The sequence below is a fragment of the Tachyglossus aculeatus genome, chromosome 11, assembly GCF_015852505.1.
Source record: "Tachyglossus aculeatus isolate mTacAcu1 chromosome 11, mTacAcu1.pri, whole genome shotgun sequence".
NCBI classification, from domain to species: Eukaryota; Metazoa; Chordata; class Mammalia; order Monotremata; family Tachyglossidae; genus Tachyglossus; species Tachyglossus aculeatus.
The window spans coordinates 65,747,190-65,767,919 of record NC_052076.1 but is presented as its reverse complement, the minus strand read 5'-3'; the positions used below and the strand labels follow the sequence as shown (position 1 = coordinate 65,767,919).

Here is a 20,730-nt window from a genome sequence, read left to right as displayed (position 1 = left end):
CTTAGAACAGTGCTTGACACATACCAAAGTAATAATAATAATAATATTTGCTTAACAAATACCAAAATAATAAATAAATGCTCTTGCACTTGGATTTGCACCCTTTATTCACCCCTCCCTCAGCCCCACACAGCACTTATGTTCATATCCATAATTTATTTATACGATTGTTTATCTCCCCCTCTAAACTGTAAGCTCAATGTGGGCAGGGAACATGCCTACCGTCTCTGTTATATTGCACTCTCCCAAGCGCTTAGAACAGTGCTCTGCACACAGGAAGCACTCAATAAATAAGATTGATTGATTGAAATAAATAATTATGGTACTTAAGTGCTTAATATGTGCCAAACACTGTCCTGGGCCCTGGGGTAGATACCAGATCATTAGGTCCCACATGGAACTCACGATCTAAGTAAGAGGGAGAGAGCCAATATTGAATTCCCCATTTTACAGATGAAGTAAGAGGCCCGGAGACGTGAAATGACTTGCCCAAGATGATGCAGCAGAAATGTGGCAAAATGGAGATTAGAAGCCAGGTTCTTCTGGCTCCCAAACCCACGCTCTCTCTACTAAGTCACTTTAATTGAATGTCACTATCACCTGGACTTGGCAGGGTTATACTCAGGAGGCTCTGTGAATTTAACATTACCATTGCTGTTGGGAACCGGGTTGGACTTCGTGCTTTCTCCTCGCCCGATCTCTTTGGGGGTGGGAAATCGTAGGGGATGGAGGGGCGGAGGGTGTAGAGAGGGGTGGAGACACATGTAATGGGCCCAGATATTGGAAACTTAGCCTGTGAGCTTGGACAATCCAGAACCATAGGGTTGATATATTTGTATTAATGTCTGTCTCTTCCTCTAGACAGAAAGCTCTTTGTGGGCAGGGAATATGTCATTATATTGTACTCTCCCAAGTGCTGAGTACAGTGGTCTGTGCACAGTAAGTGCTTAATAAATACGATTGACCGCCTGACTGACCTGAAATCATCCCTGCAAGACGATTGCTTTCAGCACCTCCCTTCAGCATCCTAGGGAAGCAGCCGCTGTATCCCCCTTGTGGGGAAACTGAGGCTGGGACCCAGGACCCAGAAGTGTGCAGCAGATCATTGGCCACACTGCACTTCGCTGACAAGAGGGAAGGCCAGAACGCCTGGTCGACCCTGAGCTGACCCTGAATATCCCATAAGAGAACAGGCCTGGGGGAGGACGGGAGCTGAGGCATTTGCTGGCCAAAGGATGGAGGCAGTTGGCGGCTGGGCCTGAGGGGACGGAGGCGGGGGGCCTGGACTGCCCTCAGGATGGAATGCGGTTGTGAGGTGTTGTGGTTTGTGTGCAGGTCTCTGGCCCAGAAAGGGATTTGAAGCCATTGTCATTGGACTCTATTTTTACCTTCAACTGACAAGCAGGGAGAGAGCAGAGGCAGATTCTGGACTAAGCCACAGACCTGGCTTGGGGAGGAGGGGGGCCTGTGGGAGCCGGGCGGGGGGGAGGCACCATCTCGGAGCTGCCGCTTTCTGTGCCCAACGGGGACCGAATGGGGTGTTGTCGCCCCTCTGCCCGGAGAGGGGAAATTGAGGGGAAAAAAGGTTTTCTCGCTTTTACCGAGAGGATGGAGGGGGAGGTTTGTGCATGGGGTGACCTCCCCGCCCCCCGGGCGGATGGCTGCGAGCCCTGTGGATTTGTGAGATGTTTGCCCATCAACAGCCTCTCGAGAAGGAATTTTAAATGTTGCCCTGACGTCAGAGGGCCCCCAAGAAAAGCCTACCCAGGCCAAGGGCCGCCCGCCACTTGCAAACTCCACGACGCAGGCGGAGATAACTAACCCAGGGTCCCCCCCCCGACACAACCTGGGGCACAATGTCCTGGGCTGCGAAAGGAGGTTTCGTTCTCTAGGCGCCCAGCTGTCCGAGGAATGCATTCCGACTCCCAGGGGAGGTGATCAGGACGATGATCCTCCAGTGATCCACCGCTGCCTGAGCCTCTCTCCCAGAACCCCAAGCTCATCCGATCCCCTTCCCACCTTCGCCCCCCAATCACGATGTCTGCAGCCACCCAGGAGCCTACAGGGCTGCCGCGGGGGTCACCGGTGGTCGGGGGAACCCCCCTGAACACCATGGACACCAAACTGAACCTCCTGAACGAGAAGGTGGACAAACTCTTGACTTTTCAAGAAGACGTCACAGAGAAACTGGAGAGCGTGTACCGAGGCATCGGCGACTTAGAGAGAGGGATTTACAAGCTGACCGTGTCCCAGGCGGCCCTTGACCAGCGAGGCCTACGGGCCGACGCTTCGACCGGGTGCCCTGAGATCCTGGAGCTGGTGAAATCAGTGCGCCAGGATTCCCTGGAACACGGAACCAAGTTGGACGGGCTGGCCAGGATGGTCACCGCTGTGGACAGAGCCATCGCCTTAGTGGCGGCCACCTTCCAGAACTCGAAAATAGTGGATTTCATCGTCCACGGCCTCGTGCCCTGGAGGAAGGGCGGTCTGATGGACGGCCCTGAGGAGGTTGGTTTGGTTTCCACTTCTCCCCGATCCCCTTCTTCCTCGGAATAATGCTTTCGGAGGGAGGAAACGAGTTTCCGATGAGGGGGTGGGGGCTGGGATGGAACTAGACTGTAAGCTCCTTGTGGGCAGGGAATGTGTCCATTTATTGTTATAGTGTACTCTCCCAAGCGCTTAGTACAGTGCTCTGCACACAGTAAGCGTTCAGAAATACAGTTAACTGGCTGACTGATGGAGCTTTCTCCCAGAAACAACTTTTGGAGTAGCCTTGCATCTCAAAGATGAGGTTGAATCATCTTGGCGGGGGGTCCCTTGGGTAGCAGTAGTCCGGAGGTGCGTAAGAAGTTAAGAAGGGTTGGTAGTGTGGGGATTGTGGGCAGGGAACGCGTCTACCAACTCTGTTGCATTGTACTCTCCCAAGTGCTCTGCACACAGTAGGCATTCAATAAATAGCATTGATTGACTGATTAGGGGTGCAGAGGCGGGGGCCACCATCTATTGAAGGATTCACCACTGATATCAGATCTGTGGCAGGGGAATTCCTGCCCTTCTTCACCGTGGATGGTTTTGTACTTGCAATGGGTTTTATTGAGCACCCTGTTGAGTGCAAGGAGCTGTACTAAGCGCTTGGAAAAATAAGATAGAAGCACATGTTCCCTGCCCTCTAGGAGCTAACAGTCAAAGGGTTGTCAGGGGGTGTGGGTGGGTGCCTAGGGACCAGGAGAGAAGAGTAATCAGTCCGTGATTGGAGGAAAACACATCCCTTCACCACGTGAATTCATGCTATTTTCAACCCAGCAAGGTCACCTAAAGGACGGTCAGGCTGGACGGGTTTTCTGGGGTCAGTGGTGGACACCAAGCTGACAAGTCTTCCCTTAGCGGTCTGCTCAGAGGTCCCTGAGTTCTGCTTATAACCAAGAATATCCCCCTCCATCCCGAGTCCCGCTCCCCTGCCCCCGTCCCGGTTCTGTCCTTCCGCTCTGCCCCCGGTCTGGGGAGTCTCAGCTGCTTGGAGATATCAGAGGGCATTCCCAAAATGGCCAGGTGTCAGGGTTAACACTGCCCAGAAAGCCAGGCACGCTGCTCTGTTGTGTTCAAGGGTTGTGCAATTGAAAACACTTGTTAGCCAAAGGGCCCCAGTTAGGTGGGGAGAGGGAGAAAGGGACTTTGCCACTTCTCTTGGGACCAGCTAAGCGGTCTAATCGCCCACTTAAAAACACCCAGACTCTCTGGAGCCACAGGTTCAAATCCCTGCAGAGATACCTTCTCCCATAGCAACGGATAAGTTGGCTCCAAGCCGGGCTGTGGAAGGATTCTTTATGGAAGCCTTTCAGACCACCCAGGAGACACGGAAGGATTTTTTCCCAGGGTTTGGCTCATTTCCCTTCTCTTTTGCCATCCCTCTCACGGGAGCTAATTGTTTTTGCAGCTTCTGCTGCTCCACCCCAGAGAAAGATGCCTGAACTTGGAATGGCCCTATCTGCGTGTTAGTTGATAGAGCTGTTGAGGCAAGGTGTTACCCTGGACCTGTCGGTCCAGGAATTTAATGCTGCATTCTTTTGGAAGAAGGAAGTGTAAGATGAATCAATGACCTGCTGGCCAGTCCACCTCTGGTTTTAAATTTCTCCTTACCTTTCAGTTGGGCTTTTCTCTTCCATCCACCCACCACAATGTAGCTTTTCTCCCCTTGGGTGCCACAATCGTGGTCATTTCCCCACCACAAATTCCCCTCTAAATCAAGTGGCCCAAGTGCCTGTGTCTCGTGGTTACAGAAACGAATCTTTGGGAGAGAAGCCTGCCAGAAGCCTGGGGAAAGAATCCCACTCCGGGGTACCTCTGCCCGGAGGACGGGGTTATTTCAACCCCCCCGTCCCGAGCTCCCTCTTGGCTAGAATATTTGGGTCTCATGGTCTTCAGCTGCTCTGCCTTCTGGCAGGAGGGTCCCGTGGCCTTTGAACGAGGCAGGAGATGTGGGTTTAGATGTCGGAAACAAACTAAGACCATTCTCTGCCTGGGTGTGTGGAGAGGTGATTGATACAGCCGAGTGTCCTTGCAGGAGAAAAGTTCCGGAGAGTTGTGAGATAGCTCCGAATCGGCCGTTTCCCTCCGTGCAGTGCTGCCTTTGGTAGCCCAGAGTTAATGAGGTGACTGTAAATCAGTCAGCCAGTCGATCAATCAATCATATTTATTGAGCACTTCCTGAGTACAGAGCTCTGCACTAAGCGCTTGGGAGAGTACAATATAACAGACACATCCCTTGCCCACAATGAGCTGACAGTCTCGCAGCGGGGGACAGACATCAATATAAATAAATAAATTACAGATATATACATTAGTGCTATGTAAGCTCCTCCTCCAGAATGTAACCTTTTAGACTGTGAGCCCACTGTTGGGTAGGGACTGTCTCTATATGTTGCCAATTTGTACTTCCCAAGCGCTTAGTACAGTGCTCTGCACATAGTAAGCGCTCAATAAATACGATTGATTGATTGATTGTGGACAAGGAACGTGGCTATCAATTCTGCTGTGTTGTGTTCTCCCAACTGCTTACCACATAGCTCTGCACACGGATAGCGCTCAGTACATACCACCGGTCGATTGATTGGCTCCTGGTGTACGCTGTCATCAGCCAGTCAAGGCCGCTCTGAGCCAGCACAGAGAAAGGATCTGCCTTTATTCTCCCACCCAGCCCCTAGCACATTGTCGACACTCATTCAGTCAATCGTATTTATTGAGCGCTTACTGTGTGCAGGGCACTAAGTGGTTGGAAAGTACAATTCGGTAACAAACAGAGACTCAGTAAATACCGACTATCTCAGGCCCTGGATTCTGAAGTACAACAGGAGAAATGAGCGGGGAAAAAAGTTCAGGAATTCAGGAGGATGAGATTTCACTCTATCTCCCTTCTCCTAAAAGATCAGTTGCTCTTAAAGTTCTGCCACATGGAAAATTGTCACTTTGAAAAAAATTCATGCCAAAGGCTCAATTTTCCCTCGGTCTACTTTCGGGTGACATTTAGATGGCATCTCTCTCTCTCTTTCTCTCTCTCTCTCTCTCTCTCTCCCTCGTTTCTTTGGCTCACGTAGCTTAAGAAGGCGTTTTCCGTTTGGTTTCTGGGACAAGAAGCTGAAATGTGGAATCCTCTGAATGGAAGCGGTGCGAGTGAGCATGTGGTGGAGTGTGTGTGTGTGTGTGTGCAGGCGTGCGTGCACGCACCCGTGTGCCTCTGAGTGTTAATGACATTTTCAACCCAACAATGTCTGCCAAAGAACAGCCAGCAGCAGGAGCTCACGTAATTCTGGCCCGTGGGTGGAGAGGGTTGGGAGCCGATGGTAACTCCTGTTCCTAGGGGGCTGAGCGCAGGATAGGGAGGATTTTAGCCGGGTTAAGGCAGAGGGAGGGGGGTAGAGTAAGCAGGGGCACCACTCAGGCCACGAAGGCTTGGTGAAGCGCGGGTCGGCAATGGAGCGAATCTCCTGTGGGGCTTTCCGGGTTTGTGGAGGCCGTTTTGGGAGGCATTAGGGCTGTGCTACCTCTGGAAGAGGGGCAGGAGAGCAGTGAAGTGGGGTTCCCCCCACCCGCCAGGCCTTGGGGATCTTGGGAGAGCCTAGACGGTCAGCCTTTGAGGCCGTGTTTGCCGGTCGGGCAAGGCAAGACCAGCGGGAATATTTAGGAGAGAGGACCCGGGAGGGAAGATCTATGCGGATTTGGCACCGTGTAATTCTAATCGCATGCAGATTGGCAGCGGTGATTTTTATGAGGGGGCTGTGGCCAAAGAAGTGGGTGGGAGGTGAAATAACCTCGTCGCCCCCAACTTTGAGAGTGGGAGGTTGGAGAGAGGGAAAGCTTGCTCTCCCCCCGACCCCTCCAGCTGGCACCCGCTCTGGGGTGGAGGCCTCCGGGGTCTGCCATGTCTTCCCCATCTTACCCCAGCCCTGCCCAGGACCCTGTTGTAGCATACTCTCCCAAGGGTTTAGTACAGTGCTCTGCACACAGTAAGTGCTCAAAAAATACCATCGATTGATTTTCTCTGTCCTTTCCATGGAAGTGACCCTCCCTAGCTCACTCTGACTCTCCCAAGGGTTTAGTACAGTGCTCTGCACACAGTAAGTGCTCAAAAAATACCATCGATTGATTTTCTCTGTCCTTTCCATGGAAGTGACCCTCCCTAGCTCACTCTGACCGTGTCTCTCCCGTGAGACTATGTCTGCAACCAGGGAGATTGGCAACTCACAAAGAGCTGGAGAGACAAAAGCCTCCAGCCGTGAGGGGAAGAGAGTTTGGGATTGGAAGATGTCCTTTGCCTAGAGAAGCAGCGTGGCCTAGTAGCAAAAGCACATGTCCGGGAGGCAGAGACTCTGATTCATTTATTCAATCATATTTATTGAGCACTTACTATGTGCAGAATACTGTACTAAGCACTTGGAAAGTACAATTCAGCAACAAGTAGAGACAATCCCTGCCCACAATGGGCTCACAGTCTAGAAGGGGGGGAGTCAGGCATCAAAACAAGTTAACAGGCATCAATAGCATCAATATCAATAAATAGAATTATAGATATGTACACACCGTTACTATAAATTAATAGAATTATAACTATGTAAATATATACACTCAAGTGCTGTGGCCGGGGAAGGAAAAGGAGCGGAGGAAAAGGGGGGCTTAGTCTGGGAAGGCCTCTTGGAGGAGGTGAGCCTTCAGTAGGGCTTTGAAGGAGGGAAGTGTGATTGTTTGGCAGATTTGAGGAGGGAGGGCGTTCCAGGCCAGAGGTAGGACGTGGGCCAGGGGTTGACGGCGGGGCAGGTGAGAACGAGGCACGGCGAAGAGGTTAGCAGCAGAGGAGCGGAGGGTGCGGGCTGGGCTGTAGAAGAAGAGAAGGGAGGTAAGGTAGGAGGGGGCAAGGTATTGGAGAAGTTTGAGGCCAATAGTGAAGAGTTTTTTGCTTGATACGAAGGTCGATAGGCAACTACTGGAGATTTTTGAGGGGTGGGAGAGTCCTAATCCTGGCTCTGCCTCTTGTCTGCTTCTTCTATGTACCTCATCTGTAAAAGGGGGATTAGAGATTGTGAGCCCTATGGGGGACAGGGACCGTGGCTAACCTGATTAGCTTGTATCTACCCCTGACGCTTAGTACAGTGCCTGGCACATAGTAAACACTTCACAAGTACCGCGTGGAAAAAAAATTGGATTCTCTCTCTTCCGGTCGAATCTGAGAATTTAGCAGCAGGAGGGAGAAATCATGATTCATCTGGCCTTCCCAGTACACTTGGCCCCTGAGCTGAACAAACCCGGTGATCCAATCATCCTCTATCTACCTCTGAGTTTAACACGGTGCTTGGCACGATTAAGAGTTTAATAAATTCCCTCGTTTCATGAGGTGAAGGAGCACAGACAACCTCTGCTGGCCTGCTCCTCCCAAGTGAAAACAACCAGGAAAGGGGATTTAAAAACATCAGATTGTCCAAAGTTTCCTGGGCTTGCCTGTCCCCATTGTCATTCATTTATTCAGTTGTTTTTCTTGAGCACTTACTGTGTACAAAGCAACATTGCCAGGCCCTACTGATAATCCCCACTGCTCAATCTTGCTCAACCCATGACCTCCCTCATACCTGACCCTCCCCACCCCCCAGCCCGTTTTCCTATGGAGAACACCTTCCTCAACCATCTCTAACTCTCATGAGTTAAAAGAGCAGCGTGGCTCGGTGGAAAGAGCGTGGGCTTGGGAGTCAGACGTTGTGTGTTCTAATCCCAGCTCCGTCATTTGTCAGCTTTGTGACTTTGGGCAAGTCATTTAACTTCTCTGGGCCTCAGTCCCCTCATCTGTAAAATGGGGATTAAGCCTGTGAGCCCCACGTGGAACAACCTGATTACCTAGGCCTTCCCAGACTGAGCCCCTTCCTTCCTCTCCCCCTTGTCCCCCTCTCCATCCCCCCATCTTACCTCCTTTCCTTCCCCACAGCACCTGTATATATGTATATATGTTTGTACATATTTATTACTCTATTTTACTTGTACATATCTATTCTATTTATTTTGTTAGTATGTTTGCTTTTGTCCTCTGTCTCCCCCTTTTAGACTGTGAGCCCACTGTTGGGTAGGGACTGTCTCTATATGTTGCCAACTTGTACTTCCCCAGCACTTAATACAGTGCTCTGCACACAGTAAGCACTCAATAAATACGATTGATTGGTTGATTGATTACCTTGTATCTCTCCCAGTGCTTAGAACAGTGCTTGGCACATAATAAGCACTTAACAAGTACCATCATTATTATTATGAGTCTTCTCACCCTCTCACATCTCCCTTTCTCCCTATCCCCACTTTCGCTTTTCCCCCCACTCTTTCTCTCTCCCTCTTCCTACTCTCTTTTCCCCTACTCTTTCTCTCTCTCCCCCATTCCTTTTTTTCTCTCTTTCTCCCTCTCTCTCCCCCACTCCCAATTTCTCCACTCCTCCACTCTTTTTTTTTTTTAGACCAAGGATAAAGCGGAAGAGAAGGAGGGAAAGGCCAAACACGCCCTCAGCACACGGGGTGTGCAAGCAGAGATCAGAAGGTCACCAGAAGGTAAGCGAGAGGGTCTGCAGATTGCAGGGGGCAGCTCTGACCCAGTGACATCTCGGGGGGCTGGCATGAGGTCACTAGACCCCTCAAGGATCACTAGATAACCCACCTGTCAATCTCAGGGCTCCTTAGCCAGTGTAGAGTTACCCCAAACGTTGAAACTCACAGAGCACTCAGCTACCGGGAAGCAGCACGGCATAGCGAATAGAGCACAGCCTGGGAGTCAGAAGGTCACGGGTTCTAATCCCACTGCTCCACTTGTCTGTTGTGTGATGTGGGTCAAGTCACTTCACTTCTCTGTGCCTCAGTTACGTCATCTGTAAATGAGGATTGAAACTATGAGCCCCATCTGCGACGGGGACCGTGTCCAAACTGATAAACTTGTCTTAGTCCAGTGCCTGGAACATAGTAAGTGCTTAACAAATACCACAATTATAATTATTACTGGCAGGCAGAAAACTTTTTCTTTAATAATGTCTGCCTCCCTCTCTAGACTGTAACCTCATTGTGGGCTGGGGATGTGTCTGCTAATTCTGTTGTGCTTTCCCAAGCTCGTAGTAATGCTCTGCACGTAAGCCCTCAATACATGTGACTGATTGATTTGCACCCATATGACCAGAAGAGAGAGGGAGAAAACGTGAGGCATAGTGTCGCTGCTGCTGCTGCTCTTCTCCATCACTTAGTGCCGTAGCCGAAAGCAGGATCTTTGTGGGTCTTGCTAGTCCCCCCAAGGTGACTTCTGTACAGTGGTGGAGGCCTGGAGGGGAAAATCTAACAGCTCCCACCTCCTAGGGTCATTTTGCAGCAATCTAACCCCTCCAGGAAACCCCTCCCAGCCAATCACTTTGGGGGAGTTAACTCCAAGCCAATTCTGTGACCCAAGTGAAGCCTTCTTTTTAATACATATAAGTGTATAATGTATGTATATTCTCATAAACACATATGAGAAGCAGCGTGGCTTAGTGGCTAGAGCACAGGCCTGGGTGTCAAAAGGACCTGGATTCTAGTCCCAGTTCCACCACTTGCCTGCTGCATGATGTTGGGCAAATCACTTAACCTCTCTGTGCCTCGGTTACCTCACCTGTAAAATGAAAATGAAGATTGTGAGCCCACTGTTGGGTACGGACTGTCTCTATATGTTGCCAACTTGTACTTCCCAAGCGCTTAGTACAGTGCTCTGCACACAGTAAGCGCTAAATAAATACGATTGATTGATTGATTGTGAGCCCCATTCATTCAATCATATTTATTGAGCACTTACAGTATGCAGAGCACTGTACTAAGCGCTTGGAAAGTACAAGTCGGTAACATATAAAGATGGTCCCTACCCAACAGTGGACTCATAGTCTAGTCATGGGGCTAGTCACAGCCCCATGAGGGACATGGACTTATATCTACCCCAGCACTTAGTACAGTGCCGAAATATAGTAAGCACTGAGCAAACACCATAAAAAAGTGGCCTCAGAAGTGTTGTGTTGGATTCTCCCTGTATTAATTCTGGAGGCAGCCTGGCCTATCATCATGATGGCATGTATTAAGCGCTTACTATGTGCAAAGCACTGTGCTAAGCGCTGGGGAGGTTACAAGGTGTTCGGGTTGTCCCACGGGGGGCTCACAGTCTTAATCCCCATTTTACAGATGAGGGAACTGAGGCACAGAGAAGTGAAGTGACTTGCCCAAAGTCACACAGCTGACAATTGGTGGAGAAGGGATTTGAACCCATGACCTCTGACTCCAAAGCCCGGGCTCTTCCCACTGAGCCACGCTGCTTCTCAGGGCCTAGTAGCTAAAGCATGAGCCTGGGATTCAGAAGGACCTGGGTTCTAATCCCAACGCCACTTGTCTGCAGTGTGACCTTAGACAAGCCACTTCACTGCTCTGTGCCTCAATTACCTCATCTGCGAAATGGGGATTAATACTGGGACAGGGACCGGGTCCAACCTGGTAAGCTTGTATCTCCTCCCCAGGGCTTAGAACAGTGCTTGACACATAGTGCTTAACAACGGTGCTCGGCACATAGTAAGCGCTTAGCAAATACCATTATGAATTAATTAAATACTATCATAATTCTATAATTATTCCACTGCAAGGGGACTCTTTAGTGGGTGATTATTATACCCCAGCATCCCCTGGTTTCCAAAACGCGTTAACGCAGCTTACAAAGGCTTCACAACTATCCCCATCTCACTGTCAAAACTGTTTAGACTGTTTTCAGTTTTCTGTGCTGAAGGAGGGGGAGGAGTGACTTCTCGAGAGGTGTTTTGGGCCCACGGGGAGGGAGGTCGGCTGAAAATCGGTGCTGCCATCTGGAAATGCCGCAGTGAGAGTGCTCATTGGTGAGGAGTGCCCAAATCGGCCCCGATAAATCCGTTCTGGATGGTGGCAGAAAGACCTGTGTCGTCTCACGCGGGGGCTGTCCTACTTTACAGTACTTTTTCTGGCTCAAAAAGGGATCAGGCAAACAGAGGTGAAAATTCCGTGGGTTCCCGGAGGGTAACACTAGTAGTAATAGTATTTATTAAGCACTTTATCGAGCACTTACGTGGGTAAACTGACCACTCTAGGGCTCACGGGCACCGTCTGATTCAGAGGGAAAGAGGGTGGAGCGGCTGGATAATAATAATGAGAATAATTACGGTATTTGTTAAGCACTTACTACGTGCCAAGCACTATTCTAAGCACTGGGGTAGATACAGGTCAATCAGGTTGGACGCAGTCCCTTGACCCACGTGAGGCTCGCACTCTTAATAATAATAATAATAATAATAATATGGCATTTATTAAGCGCTTACTATGTGCAAAGCACTGTTCTAAGCGCTAGGGAGTTTACAAGGTGATCAGGTTGTCCCACGGGGGCTCACAGTCTTAATCCCCATTTTACAGATGAGGTAACTGAGGCACAGAGAAGTTAAGTGACTTACCCCAAATCACACAGCTGACAATTGGTGGGGCCAGGATTTGAACCCGCGACCGCTGACTCCAAAGCCCGTGCTCCTAATCTTAGACAAGCAGCGCGGCTCAGTGGAAAGAGCGTGGGTTTGGGAGTCAGAGGTCATAGGTTCAAATCCTACCGCTGCCACTTAGCTGTGTGACTTTGGGCAAGTCCCTTCGCTTCTCTGGGCCTCAGTTCCCTCATCTGGAAAATGGGGGTGAAGACTGTGAACCCCCTGTGGGACAACCTGATCACCTTGCAACCTCCCCAACGCTTGTGCTTTGCACATAGTAAGCGCTTAATAAATGCCATTATTATTGTTATTGTGAATCCCCGTTTTATAGGTGATAAAGGGGAGCACCCGCCCCCGGACCCCGGTGCGGCGGATGGAGAAGGGACCTCTCAGGAAGAGACCAGGGAAACACCCACCGCTCCCGCCCGGGCTCCTAACTGCCCCCAGCTCCCAGCGGAGGAGGCCGACAGCGAAGATGAGAGGGAGCCCAGCCAGCGCCCTGTTCCTCAGCCTGGCGTGGCAGGGGAGCCTGACGATGACCCTGATGGCCGGGACGCGGGAGATGAAGCAGACCCCGGCCGGGCGGCCCCTGAGCGGACCACGTCGTCGGACAAGGAAGCAGCCCAGCTGGAGCCCGGCCCCAATCCCAGGCCAACCCCATCCAGCCTCCCCCCGGGGACTGGAGCAGGCCGCGGAGGGGCCCTGCCCAGGTAAGAACCCCTCTGCACCCTCGGTGGTGGGAAGATAATAATAATAATAATAATAATAATAATAATAATAATGGCATTTGTTAAGCGCTTACTATGTGTAAAGCACTGTTCTAAGCGCTGAGGGGATACAAGGTGATCAGGTTGCCCTGCATGGGGCTCCCAGTCATCATCCCCATTTTACAGATGAGGTAACTGAGGCTCCGAGAAGTCAATAAATACGATTGATTGATTAAGTGACTTGCCCAAGGTCACACAGCAGACATGTGGCGGAGTCAGGATTCGAACCCACGACCTCTGACTCCAAAGCCCAGGCTCTTTCCACTTAGCCACGCTGCTTCTCTAGCCACGCTGAGTAGATACAAGGTAATCAGGTTGTCCCACCTGGGGCTCACAGTCTTCATCCCCATTTTACACATGAGGGAACTGAGGCCCAAAGAAGTTAAGTAACTTGTCCAAGGTCACCGGAAAAGGTGAAGGAAGTCGGCCTACTCAACTTTGGGGTCACTCAGCAGCTCCTCAAATCCACACTGGGCCTTAGGTGACGGCGGGGTGGGGTGGGGGGGGCCAAAACAGACCCCTTTCCTCTCCTGTCCTGGACCTCAATCCGGCCCCCCATGATCCAACCCCCAATAGTGGAGAGAGCTTGGTCCTGGGAGTCAGAAGGACCTGGATTCTAATCCTGAATCCGCCACTTCTGTGTGACTCGGGACGAGTCACTTCTCTGGGTCTCCGAAAAATGGGGATTCAATGTCTGTTCTTCCTCCTGCTTTGACCGTGAGCCCCACGTTCATTCGTTCATTCAGTCGTATTTATTGAGTGCTTACTGTGTGCAGAGCACTGTACTAAATGCTTGGGAAGTACAAGTCGGCAACATATAGAGACGGTCCCTACCTAACAACGGGCTCACAGTCTAGAAGGGGGAGACATGCAGCCTGATTATGTTGTATCTACCCCAGTGCCTAGTTCGGTGCTTGGCACATAGTGAGCATTTAACAAATACCATATAAAAGCAAAATTCCAACAAAATCTACAAAGCGACAGACAGATTTTCTCCCGCTCCTTCAATGAGTCAACCCTCAATCCGACCCACAGGAAGCAGCGCCTGGGCGTCGGAGGATCTGGGTTCTAATCCAGTTTCTGCCAATTGCTTGTGTGACCTGGGCAAGTCACTTAACTTCTCTTTGCCCAAGTTTCCTCAACTGTAAAATGGGGATTCGATTCCTGTTCTCCCTCCTGTTTATAGACTGTGAGACCCTGGGGGGACAGGGACTGTATCCAACCTAACCTGTACCTATCCCAGTGCTTAGAATAGTGTTTGACACATAGTAAGCGCCGAAGTTTCCTCAACTGTAAAATGGGGATTCGATTCCTGTTCTCCCTCCTTTTTAGACTGTGAGACCCTGGGGGGACAGGGACTGTATCCAACCTAACCTGTACCTATCCCAGTGCTTAGAATAGTGTTTGACACATAGTAAGTGCCGAAGTTTCCTCAACTGTAAGATGGGGATTCAATTCCTGTTCTCCCTCCTGTTTAGACTGTGAGACCCTGGGGGGACAGGGACTGTATCCAACCTAACCTGTACCTATCCCAGTGCTTAGAATAGTGTTTGACACATAGGAAGTGCCGAAGTTTCCTCAACTGTAAAATGGGGATTCGATTCCTGTTCTCCCTCCTGTTTAGACTGTGAGACCCTGGGGGGACAGGGACTGTATCCAACCTAACCTGTACCTATCCCAGTGCTTAGAATAGTGTTTGACACATAGTAAGCGCCGAAGTTTCCTCAACTGTAAAATGGGGATTCGATTCCTGTTCTCCCTCCTGTTTAGACTGTGAGACCCTGGGGGGACAGGGACTGTTATCCAACATAACCTGTACCTATCCCAGTGCTTAGAATAGTGTTTGACACATAGTAAGCGCCGAAGTTTCCTCAACTGTAAAATGGGGATTCGATTCCTGTTCTCCCTCCTGTTTAGACTGTGAGACCCTGGGGGGACAGGGACTGTATCCAACCTAACCTGTACCTATCCCAGTGCTTAGAATAGTGTTTGACACATAGTAAGCGCTTAACAAATACCATAAAAACCCCAAATTCCTGTAGTCCAGCCCCCCTGCCACCTTTCCAGGGTCCAGGACCTGTCCCAGGGCAGCAGGGAGGGGCCACAGCTCTTTCCTGGGCCTGGCCTGACCTCTCCCTTTCCAGTGGCCAAGGTGGTCCTCACAATTTTCTCCAATTTGATGGAGTTTGGGGTCTGACCTAGCCCTGAGCTCGGGCTCAGGTGTCTCCGTTGGCTGTCTTTCGGGCCGGAGGGAAGCGTGGGGCCCCTGGCAGAGCAGCGAGTGAACCCAACCCGGCCTGGCTGTGGACACACAGTGCTGCTCTGTGGGCCCTGGACCCCAAGAGTCCTGCTTTGGTTACCCCACAAACGGCCGAGAGCTTAGGAAGGCGGGAGAGGAGCCGGGGCCTTCTCAGGAATCTCACCCAATCAATCAATCAATCAATCAATCAATCGTATTTATTGAGCGCTTACTATGTGCAGAGCACTGTACTAAGCGCTTGGGAAGTACAAATTGGCAACACATAGAGACAGTCCCTACCCAACAGTGGGCTCACAGTCTAAAAGGGGGAGACAGAGAACAGAACCAAACATACCAACAAAATAAAATAAATAGGATAGACATGTACAAGTAAAATAAATAAATAAATAAATAAATAGAGTAATAAATATGTACAACCATAACCACCCCCTTCCTGAAGACCTGGAAGGGGCAGGTAGTTGAATCACCTAATAATAATAATGATGATGATGATAATAATGATGATGATGGTATTTAAGTGCTTACTCTGTGCCAAGCACTGTTCTAAGCACTGGGGTAGATAATAATAATAATAATGGCATTTGTTAAGCCTTTACTATGTGCAAGCACTGTTCTAAGCGCTGGGGAGGATACAAGGTGATCGGGTTGTCCCACGTGGGGCTCACAGTCTTACTCCCCGTTTTACAGATGAGATAACAGGCACAGAGAAGTATGTAACGAATGATTGTACAGACTTACTACTCTATTTTGCGTGAACATATTTACTGTTCTATTTATTTTATTTTGTTATATTTTGTTTTGTTGTCTGTCTCCCCCTTCTAGACTGTGAGCCCGTTGTTGGGTAGGGACCGTCTCTATATGCTGCCAGCTTGTACTTCCCAAGTGCTTAGTGCAGTGCTCTGCACACAGTAAGCGCTCAATAAATCATCATCATCATCATCAATCGTATTTATTGAATACGATTGAATGAATGAATGAATGAAGTGACTTGCCCAAGGTCACCAGCGGACAAGTGGTGGAGCTGGGATTAAAACTCACGTCCTCTGTCTCCGCAGCCAGTGCTTTTCCCACTAAACCACGCTTCTTCAGTGGCATTCCCTCTTCCCCATGTTGTCTGGGCTTGGATAGACTGAGCGAGGCTCTCCGCAGCAGCCTTGGGGGAAGCCTCCGTTGGCTTCCCCAAAAACACAGCCTTTGGGGAACTCTAGGATGAATCATCATCATCAATCGTATTTATTGAGCGCTTACTGTGTGCAGAGCACTGTACTAAGCGTTTGGGAAGTACAAATTGGCAACATATAGAGACAGTCCCTACCCAACATTGGGCTCACAGTCTTAAAGGGGGAGACAGAGAAAAAAAAAAAACAACCAAACATACTAACAAAATAAATAGAATAGATATGTACAAGTAAAATAAATAAATAAATAGAGTAATAAATATGTACAAACATATATACATATATACAGGTGCTGTGGGGAAGGGAAAGAGGTAAGATGGGGGGATGGGGAGGGGGGCGAGGGGGAGAGGAAGGAAGGGGAAGGATGAATCATCATCATCAATCGTATTTATTGAGCGCTTACTGTGTGCAGAGCACTGTACTAAGCGCTTGGGAAGTACAAATTGGCAACATATAGAGACAGTCCCTACCCGACATTGGGTTCACAGTCTAAAAGGGGGAGACAGAGACAAAAAAACCCCCAAAAAACCAAACATACTAACAAAATAAAATAAATAGAATAGATATGTACAAGTAAAATAAATAAATAGAGTAATAAATATGTACAAACGTATAGACATATATACAGGTGCTGTGGGGAAGGGAAAGAGGTAAGATGGGGGGATGGGGAGGGGGACGAGGGGGAGAGGAAGGAAGGGGAAGGATGAATCATCATCATCAATCGTATTTATTGAGCGCTTACTGTGTGCAGAGCACTGTACTAAGCGCTTGGGAAGTACAAATTGGCAACGTATAGAGACAGTCCCTACCCAACATTGGGTTCACAGTCTAAAAGGGGGAGACAGAGACAAAAAAACCCCCAAAAAACCAAACATACTAACAAAATAAAATAGAATAGATATGTACAAGTAAAATAAATAAATAGAGTAATAAATATGTACAAACGTATAGACATATATACAGGTGCTGTGGGGAAGGGAAAGAGGTAAGATGGGGGGATGGGGAGGGGGACGAGGGGGAGAGGAAGGAAGGGGAAGGATGAATCATCATCATCAATCGTATTTATTGAGCGCTTACTGTGTGCAGAGCACTGTACTAAGCGCTTGGGAAGTCCAAATTGGCAACGTATAGAGACAGTCCCTACCCAACAGTGGGCTCCCAGTCTAAAAGATGAATGTCAGAGTGGCCTCTGAATCCCCTAGCATGGAGTTTTCCCCTGGGTCAAAATCCAGGACAAGCCAAGGCAGGCATTCAGCAATGGACGACGCTTGTCTCGAAGTGGGAAATCCCTAGGGATACACATACCAGAACGACTTTAGGACAGAAAATGGGACATTCCGAAGAAGGTGTGTCCCTGGAGTCGCTAAGAGCTGGAAACGACTTGGCAGCATTTGAAGAAGGAAAAGAGTGCTATGCCAGGCCCACTCTCCAGGACCCCAGAGGTCCTCGGACAGTAATAATGATTACAATAATAATAATCATCATCAATCGTATTTATTGAGCGCTTACTGTGTGCAGAGCACTGTACTAAGCGCTTGGGAAGTACAAGTTGGCAACATATAGAGACGGTCCCTACCCAACCGTGGGTTCACAGTCTAAAATCATGGTATTTAAGTGCTTTCTTTGTGCCAGGCACTGTACTGAGCGCTTGGGTAGATACAAACAAATCGAGTTGGACACCATCCCTGTCCCACCTAGGACTCACAGTCTCAATCCCCATTTTACCGGTGAGGTCACTGAGGTACCTTGAAGTAAAATAATAATAATAATAATAGAGGCATTTATTAAGCACTTACTATGTGCCAAGCACTGTTCTAAGCGCTGCGGGGAATACAAGGTGATCAGGTTGTCCCACGTGGGGCTCACAGTCTAAATCCCCATTTTACAGATGAGGTAACTGAGGCACAGAGAAGGTAAGCGCCTTGCCCAAGGTCACCCAGCAGACAAGTGGGCCGGGATTAGAACCCATGCCCTTCTGCCTCTCATTCATTCATTCGATGGTATTTATTGAGCGCTTACTGTGTGCAGAGCACTGTACTAAGCGCTTGGGAGGTACAAGTTGGCAACATATAGAGACGGTCCCTACCCAACAGCGAGCTCTCAGGCCTGGGCTCTATCCACTACGCCATGATGCATCCCAGGGAAAGAGATTTCCCTCACTGTAGTCTCCCGAGCGCTTAGCACAGTGCTTTGCACACAGCGCTCAAAAATTATGATTGAGGGGATGAATGAACAAATTCTGCCGCTGAACATAAGGGTTCTTTGGCCGAGGAGGTTTAGGAGCAGGCCCGCGGCTCGACCAGGACCAGTAATGCATTGCAGGAATCCATCATCATCATCAATCATATTTATTGAGCGCTTACTATGTGCAGAGCACTGTACTAAGCGCTTGGGACGTACTAATTGGCAACATATAGAGACAGTCCCTACCCAACAGTGGGCTCACAGTCTAAAAGGGGGGAGACAGAGAACAAAACCGAACATACTAACAAAATAAGGTAAATAGAATAAATAGAGTAATAAATCTGTACAAACATATATACATATATACAGGTGCTGTGGGGAAGGGAAGGAGGTAAGAAGGGGGGAATCATCATCATCAATCGTATTTATTGAGCGCTTACTGTGTGCAGAGCACTGTACTAAGCGCTTGGGAAGTACAAATTGGCAACATATAGAGACAGTCCCTACCCAACAGTGGGCTCACAGTCTAAAAGGGGGGAGACAGAGAACAAAACCGAACGTACTAACAAAATAAAATAAATAGAATAGCTATGTACAAGTAAAATAAATAGAGTAATAAATATGTACAAGCATATATACATATATACAGGTGCTGTGGGAAAGGGAAGGAGGTAAGAAGGGGGGATCATCGTCATCATCAATCATATTTATTGAGCGCTTACTATGTGCAGAGCACTGTACTAAGCGCTTGGGGAAGTACAAATTGGCAACATATAGAGACGGTCCCTACCCAACAGTGGGCTCACAGTCTAAAAGGGGGGAGACAGAGAACAAAACCGAACATACTAACAAGATAAAATAAATAGAATAGCTAGGAATGCTAGGCTTTTATTAAGCGCTTATTGTGTGCAGAATGCTGTTCTAAGCGCTCGGGAGAGTAATAATAATAGCATTTGTTAAGCGGTTACTATGTGCCAAGCACTGTACAATCCAACAGATTTGGAAGACACAGTTTGTGGTTAAAGCTGAGAAGCAGCGTGGCTCAGTGGAAAGAGCCTGTGCTTGGGAGTCAGAGGTCATGGGTTCGAATTCCGGCTCTGCCACATGCCTGCTGTGTGACCTTGGGCAAGTCGCTTCTCTGAGCCTCAGGTACCGCATCTGTAAAATGGGGATTAAGACTGGGAGCCCCACAGGGGACAACCCGAGACCTTGTATCGACCCCAGCGCTTAGAACAGTGCTTGGCACATAGTAAGCACTTAACAAATGTCATCATCATCATGATCACGGGCCTGCGGGGGTCAGACTAAGTTCTAATCCTAGCTCCGCCGGTTGTCTGCTGTGTGATCTTGGGCAAGTCACTTCACATCTCTGTGCCCCAGTTACCTCATCCGTAAACTGGGGATTAAGGCTGTGAACCCCCGTGGCTCAGTGGCAAGAGCCCGGGTTTAGGAGTCGGAAGTCGTGGGTTCTAATTCCGGCCCCGCCACCTGTCGGCTTTCTGACTTTGGGCAAGTCACTTCACTTCTCTGGGCCTCAGTTCCCTCATCGGTAAAATGGAGATTGACTGTGAGCCCCCCGTGGGACAACCTGATCACCTTGTAACCTCCCCAGCGCTTAGAACAGTGCATGGCACAGAGTAAGCGCCATCATTATTGTTATTATTACAATCAAACAGAGTTGGAAGATGCAAACAGTTTGGCCTGGTGGTTAGAGCACAGGCCTGCGGGGGTCAGACAGATCTAGGTTCTAATCCTAGCTCTGCCAGTTGTCTGCTGTGTGATCTTGGGCAAGTCACTTAACTTCTCTGTGCCTGTTACCTCATCCATAAAATGGGGATTAAGGCTGTAAATCCCATATGGGTCACGGATTGGGTCCAACCTATTTTGCTTGTTCTGCCCCAGTGCTTAGAACAATGTTTGACATGCTTAACAAATACCATGTTTTTAAAAAAGGGGGACTGACAACCTAATCTAGGGCAATCCCCTGTTCTCTCTAGCCCTTCCCCCTTACTCAATCCCTGGGCAGTTTCCTTTGCCTGATAGAAAGGCTTTAAAATATTGCTAGGGCCCTTTGCCTGCCTAGACTGAAAACTCCTTGAGGGAAGGGATCGTGTCTGTTGTTCATTTATTCATTCAGTTGTATTTATTAAGCGCTTACTGTTGTATTGCAGTCTCCCAAGTGCTTAGTACAGTGCTTTGCACAGAGTAAGCACTCAATAGATACAACTGAATGAACGAATGAATGTCTACCACCTCTACGGAATGGTCCTCCCCCAAACGCTTAGTACACGGGCTCCGCACGCAGGAAGAGCTCAATAGATACTATGGAT

General features: G+C 49.2%; 1 protein-coding gene across 6 annotated transcripts in view; it reads left to right on the top strand.

Moving 5' to 3' along the window:
- Positions 1-20,730, top strand: part of MYLK3 (myosin light chain kinase 3) — a 70,146-nt gene that overhangs the window by 26,165 nt on the left and 23,251 nt on the right. For 4 of the 6 annotated variants that reach the window (XM_038754600.1, XM_038754602.1, XM_038754601.1 and 1 more), the window contains exons 2-3: positions 8,979-9,069; positions 12,343-12,721. In XM_038754600.1, coding sequence (XP_038610528.1) covers positions 8,979-9,069; positions 12,343-12,721 — 470 coding nt within the window. Of the gene's footprint in view, positions 1-1,835; positions 2,509-8,978; positions 9,070-12,342; positions 12,722-20,730 lie in introns of those variants that run through there. The other 2 variants (XM_038754598.1, XM_038754597.1) reach the window with 1 other exon arrangement.